Below are 21,354 nucleotides of genomic sequence, written 5' to 3' on the forward strand. Positions count from 1 at the left end.
AAACAAAACCAGGGGAGAAGGTGGTGGTGATGGAGGGGGGGGGGAGGGAAAAAAAAAAAAAAAAAGCCTGATTAGCATATATTCAAATGAGCCGTGCAATAATGCAAACCATAAATCATGCAGTCATTGCTATTCAATCAGTGTCTCTTACCCCAGCCCCCACTCCCGCACCCGCTGTCTCGCCTCTTCTTGCCAGGCACGGACCCCTGCCCGGTCCCAAAGGTGGCTCTGGAGGGGACCCCCCACCCTTTTTTGGGGGTGGGGGTGGCCCTGGGCCCAGCGCGGCTCCGGGGCTCGGCGCAGCCCCTAATCCCGCCTGGTATTTATGGCGCTCTATTAAACCGGGCAAACTCTTCCCAGGATTAATCTCCCGCCCAGGTTTTAATCTCGGGGCTATAATCCGCCCCCCAGCCGAGGGAAGGGGCCCAGATCGGCGCTGGAGGGTGTGGGGGACCCCCCAGCCCGGCCTGAGCTTCACCTGGGGGTGCCCAGGCGGTGCTGGAGGGGGACCCAAACCTCCCCAAAATGTCCCTGTGGGGTGATGACCCTTGGTCACCTCCCAGCAGGGTGGCCATGGCCGTACCCAGCACACCACAGGCCCCATAGGATGCTCCCCCACCCCAAAAAGCGGAGGAACCCCCAAGCTCAGCCCAGCCCTGAGTTAAAACAGGCCCAGCTCAGCTGGGCCGGGCCCACGCCCCCCTTAACCCCACCTAGCCCCCCAAAACTCGATTTTAAGGGGTTTTTTCCTTCTCCCAGCTGCTCTGAGACCCCCTGAGAGGATTTTTTTGGGGTCTCCGAGGGGTGGGAGCAGCACGGCTGAGCCCCAACGACCTGAGCAGACCGGGGGTGACCCAGCTGTCCCCCACCCTGCTGGCCAGTGACCCCCGAGGGGTGGCTCTGGCTCTGGGGGACACGGGGAGGGGGAAGGGACAGCTGAGGGGGTGCGGGCATGTGCCACCTCTCCCCTTGGGGACATTCATGCCCAAACTGGGCTGCTTGACCCCAGAAATGTCACAGCAGACACCCCGAGACCCCCAGCTCTTTTTATTAGAAGATAATAAATAGAAAAGCGCCCCTGGCTGGGCGGGGGAGGCGGAACCCCCCCACCCCGCCTGTCCCCTGTCCCTTGTCCCCCCTGGAGGCGGAATTGGGCCGGGGGCTGCGGGCTCGGGGCCGCTGCCGGTGCTCTCAGTCCTGCTGCCACCGCGTGGCACTTGCCAGCCACTCCCGGGGACACGCGGCTGGCGCGGGGACAGCCGCAAGGACGGGCGGGGACACCCCGACTCCTCACCTCGAAGGGCGGGCAGAGCTGAAAGGAGGGGGCTCGGTGGCGTTTGGGGGGCTCCGGGGATCGGGGGGTGGGGGGGTCTCGAGGAGCTGCAGCCCCCAGGGTGGGGGAGCTGCGGGGAGCCCGGTGTCACCGCTGCTGCACGGGGGGGGCCTCCCGAGGGGCTGAGGATGGGGAAGAAGCGGGGGGCTGCTCCCCCAAGCAGGGTTTTCCCCCTCCCCGCACCCCGCCGGCCTCGCTATCTCTGCCAAACGTCCACGGGCTGTCCCCTCCGCGTGGGGACAGGGACCCTCTGCTCGTCCGGCAGCGGCCGCGGCGGCCCCAGAGCCGAGGGAGGAAAGGCCTTGGAGAAATCATCGCGGGGCTGGAGGTCTCCGGGGGCTCGGGGGGCTTCGCTGAGGGACGCCAGGCTGCTCAGGGAGGGCTGGAGGGTGCCCGGGGGACAGCCCAGCCCCGGCGACACCCGCTCCGATTTGATGCTGACGGGCTGGTGCTGCGGGGACGCGCCGGGGACAGCGGCTGGCTCCTCCGCGGGGACAATCCGGCTGCTGGCCCTGGGGCGAGAGGGGAGGGGGGTGACGGAGTCTCCCCGTGACCCCTGCTGGGTATCCCCTTTTCACCCCAAATTCCTGTCCTGGACTGGTTCCGGCCCAGTTGGGCACTGGGCGGGTGCCCACGCGGCTGGTGGGAGCCCGGAGTGTGACACAGGTGGGGACATGGGGACAAGATCCATGGGGGAATCCGGCTGGGAATATGGGGGTGCTTCGGGGGTGACCCCCAAGACCACCCTGGTGGGTGGGGGGCTGGCCTTGGGTGCCAGCAGCGCCCGTGGCTGGGAGGTGACACCCTTGGGGTGCAGCAGAATGGGCTCATCCTCGCCTTGTCCCTGCTGTCCCCACCCCAGGGCCACCCGTCCGCACCCCACTGCTGCCATCTCATCCCCAACTTGTCCCCTCTGTCTCCTCTGTCCCCCTCTGTCCCTCCTGTCCTCACCCCAGTGCTGCCATCACATCCCCGCCTTGTCACCCCTTGTCCCCCTGTCCCCCCCGTCCCCCTGTCCCCCCTGCCCCCCTGTCCCCCCCTGTCCCCCTGTCCCCCTGTCCCCCTTGTCCTCACCCCAGCGCTGTCACGTCCCGGGGGTGCTGCCACGCCGGGGGCTGCAGGAACCCGGGGGGCGGCGGGACCTCTCCAGCCCCAAAATCTGCGGGGTGGGAGGGGCACCGGTGAGCGGGGAGGGGACAAACGGAGGGGACAGCGCTGTCCCCGGGCCGGGGGACCGGGACTCACCCGCCGGGGCCGGGCTGAGGAAGGAGAAACCGGCGAGGCCGTGGCTCGGGAGGCTGGAGCTGCCTGGGCTGAGCACGGGGCTCAGGGTCTGCAGGGCGGGGTACAGCGGCCGCTGCGGGAAATGGGGGGACCCCAAATAGGTTTTGTGTCCCAAAACCCCCGGGGGGACCCCTCCCCGAGCCCCCCAGCAAAGCCCCGGAGGAAGGGGCGGATGGGAAGAGCGGGATTTGGGGAGGGGACACCCGTGTGGCTTTGGGGACAGCTCTCACTCACCGCTGCGCTGCCGCCGCTCCGGCCGCTCGCCAGGCTGCCCTGGGACTCGCCACGCCGGCCCTCGGCCCCCAGGAACAGCGGCGGGGGCGTCTTGGTGGCCAGGGCGCGGCTCAGGCTGGCGGCAGGGAACAGGGGGTAGCTGAGACCTGGGGGACACGGGGACAGGAGGGGACCCGGATGATCCTCGGGGGGATCCCCGTGGCCGTGGCCGCGGTGGCCGCGGTGGCCCCGGAGGCGAGGGCAGCCGTGTGTGCCTGCACGGTGCCGCGCTCCGGCAAAGCCACTTCCTCCTCCCTGGGCCACCTGGGCTGTGGCCACGGGCTGTGACAGGAGGTGACACGCCAAGGCGGTGGCTGGATGTGGCTCCGGGGCCACAGGGAGGGGGGACGGGGGCTGCAAAGCTGCTGGGATGTCCCGTGGGAATGTCCAGCGGCCACCCCGCTGTCCCCACGCAAGGACTTGGGGTGCGGGTGTCCCCATCCATCCCACCATCCCACCCCGGGAAGGTTTCCTCTGGTTTTAACCCGAGTTTTGTGGGGTTTTAGCTGTTTTCCTGTCACCCTGTGGCTGTGCCCCAGGGCAGGGAGCTGCGGGCAGGGGGTGAGGGGACAGCCGCTGGCAGGGGGTGAGGGGACAGCCGCTGGCAGGGCTCAGGAAGCAGCTGGAGGGAGATCGGGCCGGTGTTTCCACAGCTGCCGCACCGCTCCTGCCCACGCAGCCGCCCCGGGCCCGCTCCCGGTAAGTCCCCGGGACTGGAGCTTTGCATGCGGGGCCCGGCTGGGAAAATCCCCGCGGGGTGCTCGTGATGGGGACCGAGTGGCCGTGGAAGGGACGGGGTGGCCATGGACAGGACAGGGTGACCATGGAAGGGATGGGGTGTCCGTGGAGGGAATGAGGTGTCCATGGAAGGGTCGGAATATCAGAGGTGGGGATGGGGGTGTCCAGGGTGGTGACAGGGTACCCGTGGTGGGGATGGGGTGTCCATGTCTGGAATGGGGTGCCCAGGGTGGGGATGGGGTGCCCAGGGCAGTGATGGGGTGTCCAGGGCAGTGATGGGGTGTCCAGGGCAGTGTCGGGGTGCCCAGGATGGGACAGGACACCCCTGGCAGGGTCCCTCCCCCCGCAGTGTCCCCGGCTGAGGGGCCCGAGCCTACCTGGGGTCAGTGGCCCTGGGGACCGTCCCGGTGGCTTTGGAGCGGTGGCTCTGAAGGCAGGAGAGCGGCCCTGGCCCTGCGGGGAGCTGCTGGCGCTGCCCAGGGAGCTGTCGGTGCCCGGTGGGGAGCAGCCGTAGGCGGCCTCGGGCAGGGACACCGGGCTCTGTGGGGACACACTGGGGTCAGGGACAGCGACCCTCGGGACCCTCGGGACCCTCGGGACCCTCGGGGACACACTGGGGTCAGGGACAGCGACCCTTGGGACCCTCGGGACCCTCGGGGACCCTCGGGGACATACAGGGCTCAGGGACAGCGACCCTCGGGGACTTGTGGGGACTCTCAAGACTGCAGGGAGAGACAGAGGTGAAGGACAAGGAGGGGATGGGGACACTCGGGAACCTTGGGGACCCGTCAGAGGTCAAGGCTGGCGTGGGGACCCTCAGAACTCCTCAGGCCAAACCAAAAACCCCGGACAGGGACAGGACGCGACCCTCGGGGACCTTCACCAGCGACTCACATAAAACCTGGGCCGCGCCAGCGCCAGATCCACGCCCTCCCCGAGCCTTCTCCCCTTGTCCCCGGGCGGCTCCGGGCCCTCCTCCAGCTCCAGCTCGTGGCTCTCCAGCCCCAACCCTTTGCGCTTCAGCGTCTGCGGGGAGGGCGACGATGAGCGGGGTCCCTGCGGGCACCGCGGGGGTCCCGGGGGTCGCCCCCCGGCCGCTACCTCGAGGATGTCGGAGTTGGTGCGGCTCTCGTGGGGCTCGCTGTACTCGGTGTACTTGAGCAGCACCTTGTCCATGTCGGTGCTGGCGTACTGGAACAGGCGGTTGGTGCTGTTGAAGATGATCAGGGCGATCTCGCAGTCGCACAGCACGCTCAGCTCGTACGCCTTCTTCATCAGCCCGAATTTCCGCTTGGTGAAGGTCACCTGAGATGGGCCCCCCCCCCCAAAAAAAATCCGGCTCCGAGTTCTCCCAAAAACGCTCCCCCCAAGGGGTGCTTCCCGTCCTGTTTGGCCCCACCCGAGCGGCCCCTACCTGCCGGTTCCGCTGATCCAAAATCCGGCTGATCTGGATTTTTTTCCGGCCCATTTTCGCCTCCTCCGCTGGGTTTGGGGCTGGAAGAGAGTGAGAAACTCCTGAGCCCTGCAGCCCTCGGGGCTGTCCCCAGCCAGCGTCCGCCCCAGCGCCGCCAAAAATAAGTTTGGCTGCCGAAAGAAATCAATTTTCGGAGGAAGTTCGGTCATTTCTTCTGTGAAGATGGTGGCCAAGCGGAAAATGGGGGGGAAAATGGGAAATTCTGCTGGGTTAGAGGGGAAAAAAATCCCTTTGGCCTTGCCCGGCCCCCCCAATTCATCACCCCACGGGAGCCCCGAGCACCTCTGGGTGTCAGCAGCAGAGCGGGATCCCAAATCCTTCAGCGGGATTTTGGGATCGGAGTTTTCATCCCAAACCCGAGGGGTCGCTCCGAGGCTGCTCCCGAAGCTGCTCCCGGCGGCTCCGTGGGATGGGGAGGGCGTTTTAAAGGGGGCCGGGTTGGCTGCGGGGAGGGTCCCTCAAACAAAAGGGTTGGTTTTAGGTTCAAATTTGGGTTCGTTTTGGGTTTTTTTTTTTTTTTTTAATCTTTTTTTTTCAAGCTCCAGCAGACTAAATTTGACCTCGGCCACTGGCGGGCCAGGAAGTGGCTGCAGGAGGAGCCAGCAAAGTGAAACCACCCACCCGCTCCTGGGGCAGCGCCACGGGGCCAGTGACCCCCCGGTGCCACCCTGGTGGTGTCACAGCTCTGGGACCACCCCCGCTACTGCCACCCCCACCCCAAATTCCACCCTCTGAACCACCCCAAAATCCCCCAAACGCCACCAAGGGGGCACAAGATGGCACCAAGGTGTCCCCCAATAGGATTTGGGGACAGAGCCGGCCTGGCTCTGTCCCTGCTGTCCCCAAAGGAGGGGCAGGAGCGGGGCAGGGAAGCAGCTCTGTGCTGGGGATCATTTTTGGGACCCCCCAGCTGGGTCAGGAGCCCCCCCTCAATGCCAGGCTGGGTGCCAGGGGTGCAGTTGGGGACCCTCCGGTGCCCCGGTGCCCTCGGCGTGTCCCGCTTCCCCCTCTCGGAGCACGCTGCCATTTCACCATCGTGCTCGGCTGCTATTTTTAGCTGATCAAAACTAATTTTAATTTATGGAAGGAAATTGCGCTGCCGTTCCCACGGCCCCGCTGCCACCCTGTGTCCCCGGGCCCACGCACGACCCACCCCCCGCCGAGGTCCTGGGGGGTGCCAGGACCACCCCGGCCCTGCCGGAAAGGGCTGAGAATTCCCTGGTGGAAAAGGAGAGGTTTTCCCGTTCCCAACCATCCCCGGGGTGTTTGCCGGGCTCCTCCCGGCTGCGACACCTGCGGCGCTCCCTGGGGACATCCCGAGGGTCCCCATTCCAGGGGGTTCCATCTGGGGACAGGGGGTGCTCGCCCCGTGACCCCCCCGTGACCCTGCACAGGCTCAGCCTTGAGGGGGTTTGGGGCTCTGGAGTTGGGGATGGATGGATGGATGATGGATGGATGATGGATGGATGATGGATGATGGATGGATGATGGATGGATGATGGATGATGGATGATGGATGGATGGATGGATGGATGGATGGATGGATGGATGGATGGATGGATGGATGGATGATGGATGGATGATGGATGGATGGATGATGGATGGATGGATGGATGGATGGATGGATGGATGGATGGATGGATGATGGATGGATGGATGGATGGGTCCATGGATGGATGGATGGATGGAGGGATGGATGGGTGGATGGATGATGGATGGATGGATGGATGGATGATGGATGATGGATGATGGATGGATGATGGATGGATGGATGGATGGATGGATGGATGGATGATGGATGGATGGATGATGGATGGATGATGGATGATGGATGGATGGATGATGGATGGATGGATGATGGATGGATGGATGGATGATGGATGATGGATGGATGGATGGATGGATGGATGGATGGATGGATGATGGATGATGGATGGATGGATGATGGATGATGGATGGATGGATGGATGATGGATGGATGATGGATGGATGGATGATGGATGGATGGATGGATGGATGGATGGATGGATGGATGGATGGATGGATGGATGATGGATGATGGATGGATGGATGATGGATGGATGATGGATGATGGATGATGGATGATGGATGGATGGATGATGGATGGATGATGGATGATGGATGGATGGATGATGGATGGATGGATGGATGGATGGATGGATGGATGGATGGATGGATGGATGGATGGATGATGGATGGATGGATGGATGATGGATGATGGATGGATGATGGATGGATGGATGGATGATGGATGGATGGATGGATGATGGATGATGGATGGATGGATGGATGGATGGATGATGGATGATGGATGGATGATGGATGATGGATGGATGATGGATGGATGGATGATGGATGGATGGATGGATGGATGGATGATGGATGGATGATGGATGGATGGATGGATGATGGATGGATGGATGATGGATGGATGATGGATGGATGGATGGATGGATGGATGGATGGATGGATGGATGGATGGATGGATGGATGGATGGATGGATGATGGATGGATGGATGGATGGATGGATGGATGGATGGATGGATGATGGATGGATGGATGGATGGATGATGGATGGATGGATGGATGGATGATGGATGGATGGATGGATGGATGGATGGATGGATGATGGATGGATGGATGATGGATGGATGGATGGATGGATGATGGATGGATGATGGATGGATGGATGGATGATGGATGGATGGATGGATGGACAGATCCATGGATGGATGGATGATGGATGGACGGATCCATGGATCCATGTATATCTCCCCCACCTGAAGCAGGGACATGAAATAATTCCAAGGATTTGCTTGGGGACAATCCCCCACAGATCCTTGGATGCTGGTCCTGGAAGGTTCCAGCCCCTACAGGATGATGCTGAGAAGGTCCTGGAAGGTGCAAACATCCATGGGATGATGCTGAGAAGGTTCTGGAAGGTTCCAGCACCCACGGGGTGATGCCCAGCAGGTCCTGACAGGTTTCAGCCCCTACAGGATGATGCTGAGGGGGTCCTGGAAGGTTCCAGCCCCCACAGGATGATGCTGAGAAGGTCCTGGAAGGTTCCAGGCCCCACAGGATGATGCTGAGAAGGTCCTGGAAGGCGGTGGAGGGAGTCCAGAGGAAGCAGAGCCACATCCCCGTCAATCCAGGTGATCCACGGGATCCAGGGACCCTCCAGGTTGGGATTCTCAGCACCGGGAGAAGCGGCCGAGGCCTCGTGCAAGAGCTCCCGGAGCCCTGGGGACACGGCCAGGCCACCGCGGCCACCGGAGCGTGAGGTGGCACCAGGGAGGCGCCACTCGGTGTCACCTCGGCCACCTCCGGGACCCCCCGGGACAGGAGCGAAGGTCTGGGCGGGGAGAGGGGATTTTAATCTGGGTTTTAATCTGGGTTTTAATTGGGATAAAGCGATCCAGGAGTGACATCACGGGCCTTGGCACCTCCGGGCCATGATGGAACCAGGGTGGAACCAGGATGGAATCGGGATGGAATCGGGATGGAACCAGGATGGAATCGGGATGGAATTGGGATGGAATCAGGATGGAATCGGGACAGAACCAGGATGGAATCAGGATGGAATCAGGATGGAATCATGATGGAACCAGGATGGAACCGGGATGGAATCGGGATGGAACCAGGATGGAATCGGGACAGAACCAGGATGGAACCGGGATGGAACCGGGATGGAACCGGGATGGAATCATGATGGAACCAGGATGGAACCGGGATGGAATCGGGATGGAACCAGGATGGAACCAGGATGGAATCGGGATGGAACCAGGATGGAATCGGGACAGAACCAGGATGGAATCAGGATGGAATCAGGATGGAATCAGGATGGAATCGGGACGGAACCAGGATGGAACCAGGATGGAACCGGGATGGAACCGGGATGGAACCGGGATGGAATCATGATGGAACCAGGATGGAACCTGATTCCCGGGAAAATCCAGCACCCAGGGAGGGCTCGTGGAGCCCAAAGCCCCTCCTGGCATTGTCCCCACCACGGGGACACTCTGGATGTGCCCTGAGCGTGTCATCCCGACAAATCCCAGCGCTCCGGGGATCCCAAACTTTCCAGACAGGAGATTTCTGTCTCTCCCTGCTCCGGGAGATCTGGCACCCACAGCGAGGATCACCCTGAGCTGGGATCGGGGTTATAATTAACCCCCTGGATTAATGAGCCTTTCGAGGGTATTTGCACACCTCCAGGGGGTGTAAATTCCGAATTTCGGTTCCTAATTAGCGAGCTGAGGCCAAACGGATCCCGGGGGAGTGGCTGTGATGTTCCCTGAACCACAACGGAGCCCCCAGCACTGCCTCCAACACCTTTACACCCCTGGGATGATCCCAGAAATCTTCCAGCCACCGGATTTATCCTAAAATCCAAGCAGGTGAGGCATTAAAGGGAAAAAGCTGCTCCGGGGTCTGAGCGCTCCCCTAAAACACCCCCGAGTCGGGGTCTCAGAGCTCCTCAGGGATTCATCCCCCCGTGGGGTGCAGAAAGTGGAGGAAAAGGGTTTTTTTTACCAAATTGGGGGGTTTTTGCTGCAAATCTGAGGGCTGGGGGGGATTGGGCAGGACAAGGAGGGTTATCGAGCTGGTGGCAGCTGCCGAAAAGTGTTTTGGTGGAGGAAAAACGATGATTAAAGTGGGGAGAAAGAGTTTCCATCCCATCTTTCACGGCGAGGGAGGGGAAAATCTGAGCCAGGAAGGAGCAGCGAAATCCCACAGGAGGGCGGGGATGATGCTGGGAGCGGCAGGACAACAGGGATGGAAATGGAGATTTAAAACGGGGATTGAAATGGAGATTTAAAACTGGGATTGAAGGAGCTCTGGGAGCGGAGGGACAAACCCAGCCCTGGCTGGATTTTGGATCCCGGAGATCCCCTGGGAACGGCTGAGCTGGTGCGAGCAGCATCCCGAGCCCCGGCACGGGGAAAAGTCAAAGTTGAGCGCGGAGTTTCTGCCGGGCCTTTCTGCTTTTTATAGGTTGTTTAAACAAGGGACCAGTACAAACCAGCGGGGACTGGGGGAGGCAGGAGGAGCCAGCTGGGAAATAGGGGAAAGGTGGGGATGGGGCTCTGAGGGATTTTTGGGACCATCCAATTCTCAAACATCACCCACGAAACCCCAAAAGTTTTGTGCCCGGGCTCGGGGGGCACACGGGCAGCCCCCGGCCCCGCTGCCACCTCGCTGTTGCTGTCACCGCGGGGGTGACACAGAGCGAAAGTCCCGGTGCCGATGGGCGGAGGCTTTTCCGGTTCCAAAATGAGTGTGTGGAACGAGGAAGGATTGAAAGGACCCCCAAAAACGCGGCCCTCGGGGGGATGGATGGACACGGGGACCCCCCCTGCAGGCCCAGAGCGCGACTGGGGCTCGGGGGATGCCACATCCGAGGGAAGGAACTCGCAGTTCCCATGGGATTGGGCTGCCCCAGGCCACAGCTGGGAATTAATTTGGGAATTTGATGCCCAGTTGGTGCTGGGGGCACTCAGGGCTGTCTGGCTCACAGGCCTGGCTTGCTCCCGCTGGGATTTTTGGGAAGAGGAGGGGAATTCGAGGGGTTAAAATGAACCCGGTTTCCCCCCAAATCCTTCTGGGTCCTGCCACTGCAGCCAGCCCTCTCTCTGCTGGGATGATCCCTGGCCCTTTGCACCGAAGCCTCCCAAAGTTTCCCAAATCCACTTTTTTGGGATGTCCCGAGTGCTCTGGGCTTGCAGGTGACCGGGAATGTTCGATATCCTGAAGGAGACCTGAGGCCTGCGCCCACCTCTGTCCCTCCTGGCCCCCAGATCTCCGCACACGTCAGGCTGACGCGGCCGGCTGGCAGCGGGGACGTGGAAAAGGGCCAGGATCGGGATGTCCGGACGGGTCACCCACGCTCCTTTCCCAGTCCGTGTCCCCAAGGATGCCCGTGGGGGTCCCCTGGGGGCACAGCCCGTGGTCTCATCCCGGCTTTCCTGCTCATCCCGAGCTTCCACGGTAATTCATTCCCTGGGAAACCTCAGAGCCGGCAGAGCTGGGAAAGCTGCTCTCATTAAAGGAGTAAAAACCCCGTGGATGGGACAGGGACAGGGACAGGGACAGGGACAGGGACAGGGACAGGGACAGGGACAGGGACAGGGATGGGACAGGGATCCTCTGCCAGAGGATCCAGCTTGCTCTCCACGGGTGGCAGGGCTATCCAGGTGCACAGGGACACCCTGGAGGTGCCACCAGACTGGGGGTGCCACATGGAGGTGCCACCAGGCTGGAGATGGCACACGGAGGTGCCACCAGGCTGGAGATGCCGCTGGCAGGAGCCGTGGCCGTGTCTCGTCCCCTGCTGGGAGCGGGAAGGAGCCGGGGGCCGCGGTGCCACCCCAGCAGTGACAGTGACACTGCCATCAGGGGTGACCAGGCGCGCTGTCACCGCCACCACTACAACGCGCCAGTGCCGTGCCTCAGTTTCCCCCCTGCGCCCTGAGCTCAGCCCCAGCCCCCAAAGGCCCGGGGGTGGCGGGGAGGTGGCGGCGGGGCCGGGACAGGGCGGCTGCCACCCAGGCTGCACTTTTGGGTTAAAGCCGGGCGTTCCTCCCTGCACAGACACGAGTAAAAATAACCACCCCGAGCTCGGCGCAAACCACAGGGCTTTTTATAGCCCGCCATCCCGAGACGGCGGGGCGGGGGCCGAGGCTCCGCCGTGCCCAGAGCAGCCCGCCGGGCGCCGGCCCGGCCGCACCGGCCCCTCCCCGGGCCGGCCCCGCTCCCCCTGCCCGTGCGCCCCGACGGTGCGGACGGAGCCCCGGTGGAGCGGAACGGAGGAGACAGCGCTGCTGAGGTTTGTCACTGTCCCCTCGGCCCGGTCCCACCGGTCCCGGTCCCACCGGCTCCGGGACCACCGACCCGACCGTGCCGGACACGCACCTGGACAGCGGCGCTTCCTCCTCGCCCGCTCGGCCGCGGCTGCCCCGGCGCTGCAGAGGAGCCGGGGAGGCTCCGGTGCTGGTCCCGGTGCTGGTCCCGGTGCTGATCCCGGTGTCAGTCCCGGTGTCGGTCCCGGTGTCGGTCCCGGTGTCGGTCCCGGTCCCGTTCGTGTCCCCGGAGCTGCCGCCGCCTGACCGAGCAGTGCCGGTGACATTTGCATAACCCCGCCCATCCCGCCCGGATATTTGCATCTAGCAGCCCGACTGCTCTGCCATTGGCTAAAGGCGGGTGTGTATTTGCATAGACACGCCCCTGAAAGGGTGAGGGCGGGGTTAAGAGGAAGGGGCGGGGTTAAGAGGAAGGGGCGGGGCCAGGGAGGTTTCGGGGCGTGCGGAGATTGGGAGAACTGCGGGGTTTGGGGGGATTTCGGGGGATTTCGAGGGGATTTCTGGGGGTTTCGGGGGGATTTGGGGAAGCTGAGATGGGATTGGCGCTGGAGGGATCTGGGGGAGGATGGGATTCGGCAGGGAAGGGCTTGGATGAGTTTGTGGGAATGTGGGGGCAGGAATGGGGGCGAGGCTGGGGGGCCCAGGGGAATTGGGGTGGGGGGTTTGGAGAGGAGGACGTGGATGAGTTTGTGGGAATGTGGGGGCTGGAACAGGGGTGAGGATGAGGAGATCGGGGGGCTGGGATGGGGGATTTGGAGAGGAGGACACGGATGAGTTTGTGGGAATTTGGGGCCCTGGGATGGGGTGAAGTTCGGGGGGTCCCCGGGGGATGCTGAGCCCTCACCGTGGGGTTCGGGCAGGGCTGAGACGGAGATTTTGGGACGCAGTTTCAGGACCTGGCTCTGGGTTTGGGTCATGGCAGATCCCCAGGTGCCCCAGGTGGTTTTAGGGGACCCCCCCAGCACCGCCAGCCCCTTCAGCCACAGAGTTTTGGGGGGTGTCACTCTCTTGGTCCCCAATGTCACCGAGGGCTCAACAAAACCACGGTGAAAAAAAAAAGCCGCCCCAAATGGGGACACCCAAGGCACCCCTTCATTTTTATTTAATAACAAATAATAAAATAATTTAATAATAAATTAAATTTATTTAAATAGCGGGACCCCGACACCTCCGTGTCACCCTCCCGGCCCTGGCAGCACCGGGGACATCCCGAGCTGCCATTCCCTGTCCCCAGTCCCAGCCCGGGGAAGGTGGCAGGAAGCCGAGGATGAGGATGGGGATGAGGATGATGAGGATGAGGATGAGGATGAGAAGCAGGGGATGACGCCTGCGGATGTCCCAAAGTGACTTTGTTGGACAAAAGGGGGACAGATGCTGCTGGTGACAGAGCCGAGGACAGTCCGGGGCCGAGGACAGGGAATAACGGAGCTGGAAGTCGGAATTCCCGGCGGGAATGTGCGGAGGAGCCGGGCTGGAGGAGCCGCTTTGCTCCAGAACTCGGGGGATGCTCTGACGCCAAAATCAGCTCTGCCCAACCCGCACCCCCCTCGTGTCCTGTCCTGACCTCTGCCCTGCTGGTGACAAACCCTGGAGCCACGGGGGTCACCAGGACACGCGGTGGGTGCCGTGTGGGACATCCTGACCCTTCCAGCCCCTCGGGAATGTGCAGGGATTCCCGGGATCCCATCAGCGGCCAGGGGGAATCGATGCAATTCCCAGGTTCCAGGTCCATGAGAGGAGCTCTCGGGCAGCAGGTGAGAAAAGGGGAACATCAGGGAATTCAGGGAATTCAGGGAATTCAGGGAATTCAGGTCCCACCCAGCCTCACAGCAGGGACATTTTTGTCCAGTCCCGGCTCCCAGTCCCAGGAAAATCGTGAGGAAAACCTGGAGAAATGAGGAATTCTTGGATGAGGCTCTCAGGCCGTGACATCTTTCTTAGAGCTGCTTTTAAAGCTCGTGATTTATAGAGCGCAATTAGCAGAGTGTTAATTATCCCCGCTCGTAATCTTAATTGATCCCGAGCAGGAGGTGGCGGGGGGAGAACAGAAGCGCCGGAGAACCGGAGGTGACACATCCTGGGACAGTTCGGGGACACTCGGGGTTTTTGGGTGTGGGACATCCCTGTCCTGTCCTGTCCTTCCTTCCTTCACCTCGGACTTCCCAGGGTCCAGCCGGGGTCAGGGTCACTCCCAGCCCCTTTTTGGGGACAGGGACCCCCCCCGGGTCAGGGGGTGTCCAGGCTGGGCTGTGCCCGGCGGCTCCTTCCCAGCTTCAAAGCTTTGAGCTCCCTCTTGAGGCTCTTCCTGCCCCCAAATGTTGGGATTTTGGGGAGCCTGAGGTGCGGGATGCTCTGGGGTGAGAGCTGCACCCCAAGTGACACCGCTGAGCTCTGTCCCTGTCCAGGACACGGCAAAGGGACAGAGATGGCGTCACCAGGAGCTGCTTTGGGGACTCGGAGCCAAGTCCCAGGGACTGCCACCACCCCCTCCCGCTTTCCAAAAATGCTGGAAACGAGCCTGGAGCCAAACTGCTGCTGCTGCCAAGGCCAACACGGCGGGATTTCAAAATAGCCCCGTGTCCTGCAGGGCTCCGGCCGGAGCCGAGGGTGCCACCCACGCGGGAAGGGACAGCGAGGGACAGCCAGAACTGCTAATCCAGCAGACGGAAAGGTCACCTCGGTCCGGATCCCACCCCAGCGCGGTGGCCCAGTGTCCCCCCGTGTCCCCTCGTGTCCCCTCGTGTCCCCTCGTGTCCCCTCGTGTCCCCTCGTCCCGTCCCCGGAGGAATTCCAGGAGCTCTCCCGCAGCACGGGGTCTTTCCCAAGGTGTCGGGTGGCCCGTGGGGTGAATTTTCCTGATTTAATCCCGCTTGAAACCTCCCCGATTCCCAGGGGAAGGCGCTGGCGGGGCAGATCCCGAAGGAAAAGGCGATTCCGCTTCCCAGGATATTTATAAGGCATGGGAAACTCGTGGGGGGGTCCCAGGGGCCGGTTCGAGGGTCCTTTCTCAGCCTTGCGGGACTGGGAACGTTCCGGGAGCTCCGTGCGGGACAATCCCAAAGGAGCCGCCGCTCCCGGGGGATGCGGGATGGGGGAACCGCCGCGGAATTCCCACCACACCCACCGGGGGACCGGGGGGTCAATCCCGGGGTTTTCCCACGGAAGAGCAGGGCTGGGAATGGGGGGAGCCAGCCGGTGTCCGTCTGTCCGTCCGTCCTCAGTCCCCACCTCCGCTCCTGCTCCCTCCACCCCCGGGAGGCTTCCGGGGCCCCACCGGGGGCGGAGGCAGGACCGGAGGCAGGACCGGCCCGCCCCGGCGGACACCGCGGAACGGAGGCGCTCCCGTTCCCGATTCCCGTTCGCGGTTCCCATTCCCGATTCCCTACTCGGAACCCCGCGGTTGCCCCGGTTCCCGTTCCCGGTTCCCGTTCCCGGTTCCGTTCCCGGTTCCCACTCCCGGTTCCGTTCCCGGTTCCGTTCCCGGTTCCCATTCCCGGTTCTCGTTCCCCGGTTGCCGGTCCCGGTCCCGCCATGCCCTCCGCGTACCCGCAGCGAGCCCTGACGGTTCTGCTGCTCTTCGGGACCTTGTCCGCTGCCATGGCCCTGCTCTCCTCCAGCCTCATCTTCCAGCTCCCGTCGGGCCGGGCCGCCGCCGGTACCGGGGCGCTCCCGGAGCCGGTGGCCGCCGCTCTGCTGCCGGTATCGGCCGTGCTGGCCGCGCTCTGCCTGGTGCTCAACGTGAGCTGCCTCCTGCTCTGCCTCCTGCACGGCTACTGCAGCACCGAGCTGTGCCGGGGACAGCCCGGGAGCGAGCGGTGAGAGCCGCGGGGCCACCGGGGAACCGGGGGGCTCGGGAGAGCCGGGGAAGCGGGGCTCGGGAGAGCCGGGGAACCGGGACTGGGGAGAGCCGAGGAACCGGGGCTGGGGAGAGCCGGGGAACCGGGACTGGGGAGAGCCGGGGAACCGGGACTGGGGAGAGCCGGGGAACCGGGGCTGGGGAGAGCCGGGGAACCGGGGCTGGAAGAGTCGGGGGGCTCGGGAGAGCCGGGGAGCGGGGCTGGGGGGCCGGGAGAGGTGGGGATGCTCCGAGGGGTCTGGGGGATGAACAGGAGGGGTCTGGGGGGCTCAGAAGGGTCTGAGGGGGCTCGGAGGGGTCTGGGGGGGTTCAGAAGGGTCTGTGGGGGACTCGGAGGGGTCTGGGGGGGCTCGGAGTGCTCTGGGGGAGCTCAGAAGGGTCTGGGGGCGCTCAGAGGGGTCTGGGGGGGCTCAGAGGGGTCTGGGGGGGTTCAGAAGGGTCTGTGGGAGCTCAGAAGGGTCTGGGGGCGCTCAAAGGGGTCTGGGGGGGCTCAGAAGGGTCTGGGGGGGCTCGGAGGGGTCTGGGGGGGCTCGGAGGGGTCTGGGGGCGCTCAGAAGGGTCTGGGGGCGCTCAGAAGGGTCTGGGGGGCTCAGAGGGGTCTGGGGGGGCTCGGAGGGGCCAGGACAGGAGGGAAGGGCTGCAGGATGCCGAAGGATGGCAGCAGCACCCCGGGACCGAGGCAGGACACGATTCCCTGGGCACGGGGAGCTGCCGACCCCTCCCGCACCCCAAAACCCCCGTGAGGATTCGCCGGATCTCCCCCAAAAGGGAATTGTGGGGAGCAAGCGGTGGAAAATCGCCCCGTGAACCCCGGAGCTGGAATTGTACCCTTTAATTGCAGTTTGAGTTTTGGATTGGGACCTGGAATAATCCAGGGGGGTTCCTTGCCACGATTTGAAATTCCCAGCGTGTTTTGGGGAAGGGTTAAAGGAGCTCCTGGAATTCCAAACCCCAGGGATCGCCCCAAAATGTCCCCGAGGTCACTGCGGGGCCACCAAAATGACCCCAGGGCTGGCTCATTAACCAGGTGTTAATTTAATCCTTATCAGCATTTTTACACCTGTAAAAATTCCTTTTTATTTTTTCACGGATCTGGGATGGGCTCCTGACCCAGAACTAAAAAAAAAAAAACAACTCGGGAATAATCGGATTTTAAAGGATTTTGGTGACGCCGGGGGAGCCTCACCAAGTTTTGGGAGCTCTCGGAATTGAGTCAAAACTCATTTCCAGGGAATGACGATGTTCCAACAGCCACTTTTTATCCTTAATTAGAGAATCCAATCAGTCCCGGCTCTGCACGCAGCACCGGGCTGGAAAAATTCCAGCAGCGCCTCCTCAGCCTCTTCCAACGCTTCATTAACGGAGGAGAGCGAAAATATTTCCCTAAAAACACCCCAAAAAAATTTAAATTAAATTCCCACAACAAACTCGGGGTTTTTTTGGTTTTTTTTGCTGCTGGGAAAAAAAAAAATTCCACCCCCTGCAGGAGTTGTGGATTTTCCCGTTTTGGATTTTGGGGTGTGAATGTTCCCGTTTGGAAGAGGAAATTTGGGAATTTTGAGGGGATGAGAGAGGAAAAATTCCATTCCCAACAATTCCCAGAGCAAAGAGATTTTGAATTTCAATATTTTCAATATTTTGAATTTTCGGTAATTTGAATTTTAGGAGGATTTGGGGAATTGTTTTCCCTGGGAATCTCCAGGGGAGCTTTGGGATATCGGTGCTGTCACCTCGAGCTGGAGAGGGACAAGAACCAACCCCGAGTTCCCAAATTCCAGAAATTTTTCCTGGGTTTGGAAGGAGCGGGACAAGAATCAAATTTGAATTCCTCAATTCCAAAGCTTTTTCCTGGGCTTCGAACTGGACAAAAATCCCAAAAAATCGAGTTCCTCAATTCCAAATTTTTCCTGGGCTCGGATCAGGACCGGGATCAGTCTGGAGTTTCTCAATTCCAGATTTTTTTTCCTTGGGCTTGGATCAGGACAAAACCCAATTCTGAATTCCTCAATTCCACATTTCTCCCCCGTGCTCGGATCAGGACCAGGATCAGTCCGGAATTCCTCAATTCCACATTTCTCCCCCGTGCTCGGATCAGGACCAGGATCAGTCCGGAATTCCTCAATTCCAGATATTTTTCCTGGGCTCGGATCAGGACCAGGATCAGTCCGGAATTCCTCAATTCCAGATATTTTACCCTGGGCTCAGATCAGGACCAGGATCAGTCCGGAATTCCTCATTCCAGATATTTTACCCTGGGCTCAGATCAGGACCAGGATCAGTCCGGAATTCCTCAATTCCAGATATTTTTCCCTGGGCTCGGATCAGGACCAGGATCAGTCCTGAATTCCTCATTCCAGATATTTTTCCCTGGGCTCGGAGCCTTTCCAGAGGCTCTGTTTTCCCTCTTTTCCCTCTTTTCCAGGGCAGACTGGTTCCTCCTGGACAGCTGGAGCGTCCGGCACGCGGCCATCGGCCTCTTCTGCTGCGGGGTCTGCCTCTACCTCACAGGCACGTGTCCCACCAGCATTCCCAGAATCCCAGCATTCCCAGTATCCCCAGAATCCCAGCATTCCCAGAATCCCAGCATTCCCAGAATCCCCAGCATTCCCAGTATCCCCAGCATTCCCAGAATCCCCAGCATTCCCAGTATCCCCAGCATTCCCAGTATCCCCAGCATTCCCAGAATCCCAGCATTCCCAGAATCCCAGCATTCCCAGAATCCCAGCATTCCCAGTATCCCCAGCATTCCCAGAATCCCAGCATTCCCAGAATCCCAGCATTCCCAGAATCCCCAGCATTCCCAGTATCCCCAGCATTCCCAGTATCCCCAGAATCCCAGCATTCCCAGAATCCCCAGCATTCCCAGTATCCCCAGCATTCCCAGAATCCCAGCATTCCCAGAATCCCAGCATTCCCAGTATCCCCAGCATTCCCAGAATCCCAGCATTCCCAGTATCCCCAGCATTCCCAGGATCCCAGCAATCCCAGCGGCTCCTCAGGGTGTCCCTGAGCTCTTTTCCATTCTCAGCCATTCCCGGAATTCCCAAATCCCGTTTTCCCAGCAGTTCCTCACGATTTCCCGGAATTCCCGAATCCCGTTTTCCCGGCGGCTCTTCAGGGTGTCCTGGAATTCCCAAATCCCGTTTTCCTGGCGGTTCCTCAGGATGTCCCTGAGCTTTTTTCCATCCACAGCCATTCCCAGAATTCCCGAATCCCGTTTTCCTGGCAGCTCCTCAGGGTGTCCCAGAATTCCCAAATCCATCCCTTTTTCCTGCTAGCTCCTGAGCTTTTTTCCATCCTCAGCCATTCCCAGAATTCCCGAATCCCGTTTTCCCAGCAGCTCCTCAGGATGTCCCTGAGCTTTTTTCCATCCTCAGCCATTCCCGGAATTCCCGAATCCCGTTTTCCCAGCAGTTCCTCAGGGTGTCCCGGAATTCCCGAATCCCGTTTTCCTGGTGGTTCCTCAGGGTGTCCCTGAGCTCTTTTCCATCCTCAGCCATTCCCGGAATTCCCAAATCCCGTTTTCCCAGCAGCTCCTCAGGATGTCCCAGAATTCCCGAATCCCGTTTTCCCAGCTGCTCCTCAGGATGTCCCAGAGCTTTTTTCCATCCTCAGCCATTCCCGGAATTCCCGAATCCCGTTTTCCCAGCAGCTCCTCAGGGTGTCCCAGAATTCCCGAATCCCGTTTTCCCAGCAGCTCCTCAGGGTGTCCCTGAGCTCTTTTCCATCCTCAGCCATTCCCGGAATTCCCGAATCCCGTTTTCCCCGCAGCTCTGGCCCTTTTCATGCTGCTGCTGTTCCAGCTGGAGGCCGGGATCGCCAGCGCCTGCATCCTGACCTCTGGAATTCTCGTCCTGCTCATCTCCGTGCTCCACGCGCTGCTCCGCGCTTCCCACATTTCCCAAATCTCCCAACGGAGCCGCTCGGAGCTTTCCCAATCCTTGTACGAGAACGATTCCGCCCGGCCCGGGGAGGACGGGACCGCGGCTCCTGCGGAAATCCGCCGGGAATTCTCCTTCCCGCTTTTCCCGCGGCGCAAATCCCAGCCGGGCTCGGCCTCCAGCAGCAACCTGAGCTCGGCTGGCGGCGCCAGGAGCAAGGAATCCCAGAAGGAATCCCAGAAGGAATCCCAGAAGGAATCCCAGAAGGAATCCCAGAAGGAATCCCAGAAGGAATCCCAGAAGGAATCCCAGCGGGAATCCCAGCGGGAATCCCAGCGGGAATTGTCGCGCACGCACAGGACGCTCTCGGCGGATTCGGGATTGCTCCGGGAGCAGGGAAAACCTTGGAACGTCATCACGAGGGAGATGAGGAATGCCATGGCTCGCAAATCCACCAAGGATTCCACCCTGGTGTGAAGGAAAATCGGGATTTTCCCAGGAGCTTCCCGGGATTCGCGGTCCTGGAGCGGGAGTTGGGGTTTTTTTTTCCAAGTTTTTGGTGTTTTTTCCCTGGAAAAATCAGGATTTTTGGCTTTTATCCACAGCCAAAATCCCTCTGCTGCCCACCTGGAGCCCCCCAAATCCATCCAAGCCCATCCCAGTTGTGGGAAAGGATCTGGAAATTGGGGATGAGAAGTGGAAATTGGAATTTTCACGAGAATTCCGTCCTTTTCCGGCAGATTTTGGCTGATTTTCCCGCCCTTCTCCTTCCTCCCTTCTCCATCCTCATCCTCAGCACGACCCTGGGATCGAGGAGGGGTTTGGGGTGGGGAAAATCAGGATTGGGGTGGGAAAAACAGGATTGGGATGGGAAAAATCAGATTTGGGATGGAAAAAATCAGATTTGGGGTGGGGAAAATCAGGTTGGGGGTGGAGAAAATCAGATTTGGGGTGAGGAAAATCAGATTTGGGGTGGGGAAAATCAGGTTGGGGGTGGAGAAAATCAGATTTGGGATAAGAAAAATCAGATTTGGGGTAGAAAAAATCAGATTTGGGGTGGGATAAAACAGGTTTGGGGTGGAAAAAAGCAGATTTGGGGTGGCCAAGAACAGATTTGGGGTGGGAAAAAAGATTTGGGATTGGAAAAAGGAGGTTTGGGATGAGAAAAATCAGATTTGGGATGGGAAAAATCAGGTTGGGGTGTCAGGAAGGGGATCTGAGGTGGGAAAAAACAATTTGGGGTGGGAAAAAGCAGATTTGGGGTCGGAAAAAGGAGGTTTGGGATGAGAAAAATCAGATTTGGGGTAGGAAAACAGGTTTGGGGTGGGAAAAGTCAGATTTGGGGTGGGAAAAATCAGATTTGGGATGAGAAAAGTCAGATTTGGGGTAGGAAAACAGGTTTGGGGTGGGAAAAATCAGATTTGGGGTGGGAAAAGTCAGATTTGGGGTGGGAAAACAGGTTTGGGGTGGGAAAAATCAGATTTGGGGTGGGAAAAGTCAGATTTGGGATGAGAAAAGTCAGATTTGGGGTAGGAAAACAGGTTTGGGGTGGGAAAAGTCAGATTTGGGGTGGGAAAAATCAGATTTGGGATGAGAAAAGTCAGATTTGGGGTAGGAAAACAGGTTTGGG

The 21,354-nt window shown here is 60.6% G+C and overlaps 2 protein-coding genes across 5 annotated transcripts; one reads left to right on the top strand and one right to left on the bottom strand.

Moving 5' to 3' along the window:
• Positions 1-1,429: 1,429 nt before the first annotated feature.
• On the bottom strand, positions 1,430-12,232 carry MEF2B (myocyte enhancer factor 2B). Of its 3 annotated transcripts, none has more exons than XM_088067852.1 (9): positions 12,040-12,232; positions 5,043-5,122; positions 4,730-4,819; positions 4,523-4,654; positions 4,006-4,168; positions 2,852-2,997; positions 2,579-2,690; positions 2,408-2,492; positions 1,430-1,845 (listed from the first exon to the last, which is right to left on the bottom strand). In XM_088067852.1, the coding sequence occupies exons 2-9, from the start codon at positions 5,094-5,096 to the stop codon at positions 1,530-1,532; spliced, it is 1,098 nt and encodes a 365-aa protein (XP_087923978.1). In that variant the 5' UTR covers positions 5,097-5,122; positions 12,040-12,232; the 3' UTR covers positions 1,430-1,529. The 3 variants fall into 3 exon arrangements, with proteins under 3 accessions (XP_087923978.1, XP_014115795.1, XP_087923977.1); XM_014260320.2 differs by having other exon boundaries at positions 4,730-4,933; XM_088067851.1 differs by lacking the exon at positions 12,040-12,232 and adding an exon at positions 5,385-5,507 and having other exon boundaries at positions 4,730-4,933.
• A 3,146-nt stretch (positions 12,233-15,378) lies between these two features.
• Positions 15,379-21,193, top strand: TMEM221 (transmembrane protein 221). 2 transcript variants are annotated; one of them, XM_088067870.1, is made up of 4 exons: positions 15,379-15,802; positions 18,266-18,351; positions 19,615-19,962; positions 20,071-21,193. In XM_088067870.1, exons 1-4 carry the CDS (start codon positions 15,519-15,521, stop codon positions 20,199-20,201), a joined length of 849 nt encoding a protein of 282 aa, XP_087923996.1. In that variant the 5' UTR covers positions 15,379-15,518; the 3' UTR covers positions 20,202-21,193. The 2 variants fall into 2 exon arrangements, with proteins under 2 accessions (XP_087923996.1, XP_087923995.1); XM_088067869.1 differs by having other exon boundaries at positions 19,615-19,931; positions 20,037-21,193.
• Positions 21,194-21,354: the final 161 nt, after the last annotated feature.

This window comes from Pseudopodoces humilis, chromosome 28, assembly GCF_049639895.1.
Source record: "Pseudopodoces humilis isolate 2021_Gansu_Grassland_sample_001 chromosome 28, ASM4963989v1, whole genome shotgun sequence".
NCBI classification, from domain to species: domain Eukaryota; kingdom Metazoa; phylum Chordata; class Aves; order Passeriformes; family Paridae; genus Pseudopodoces; species Pseudopodoces humilis.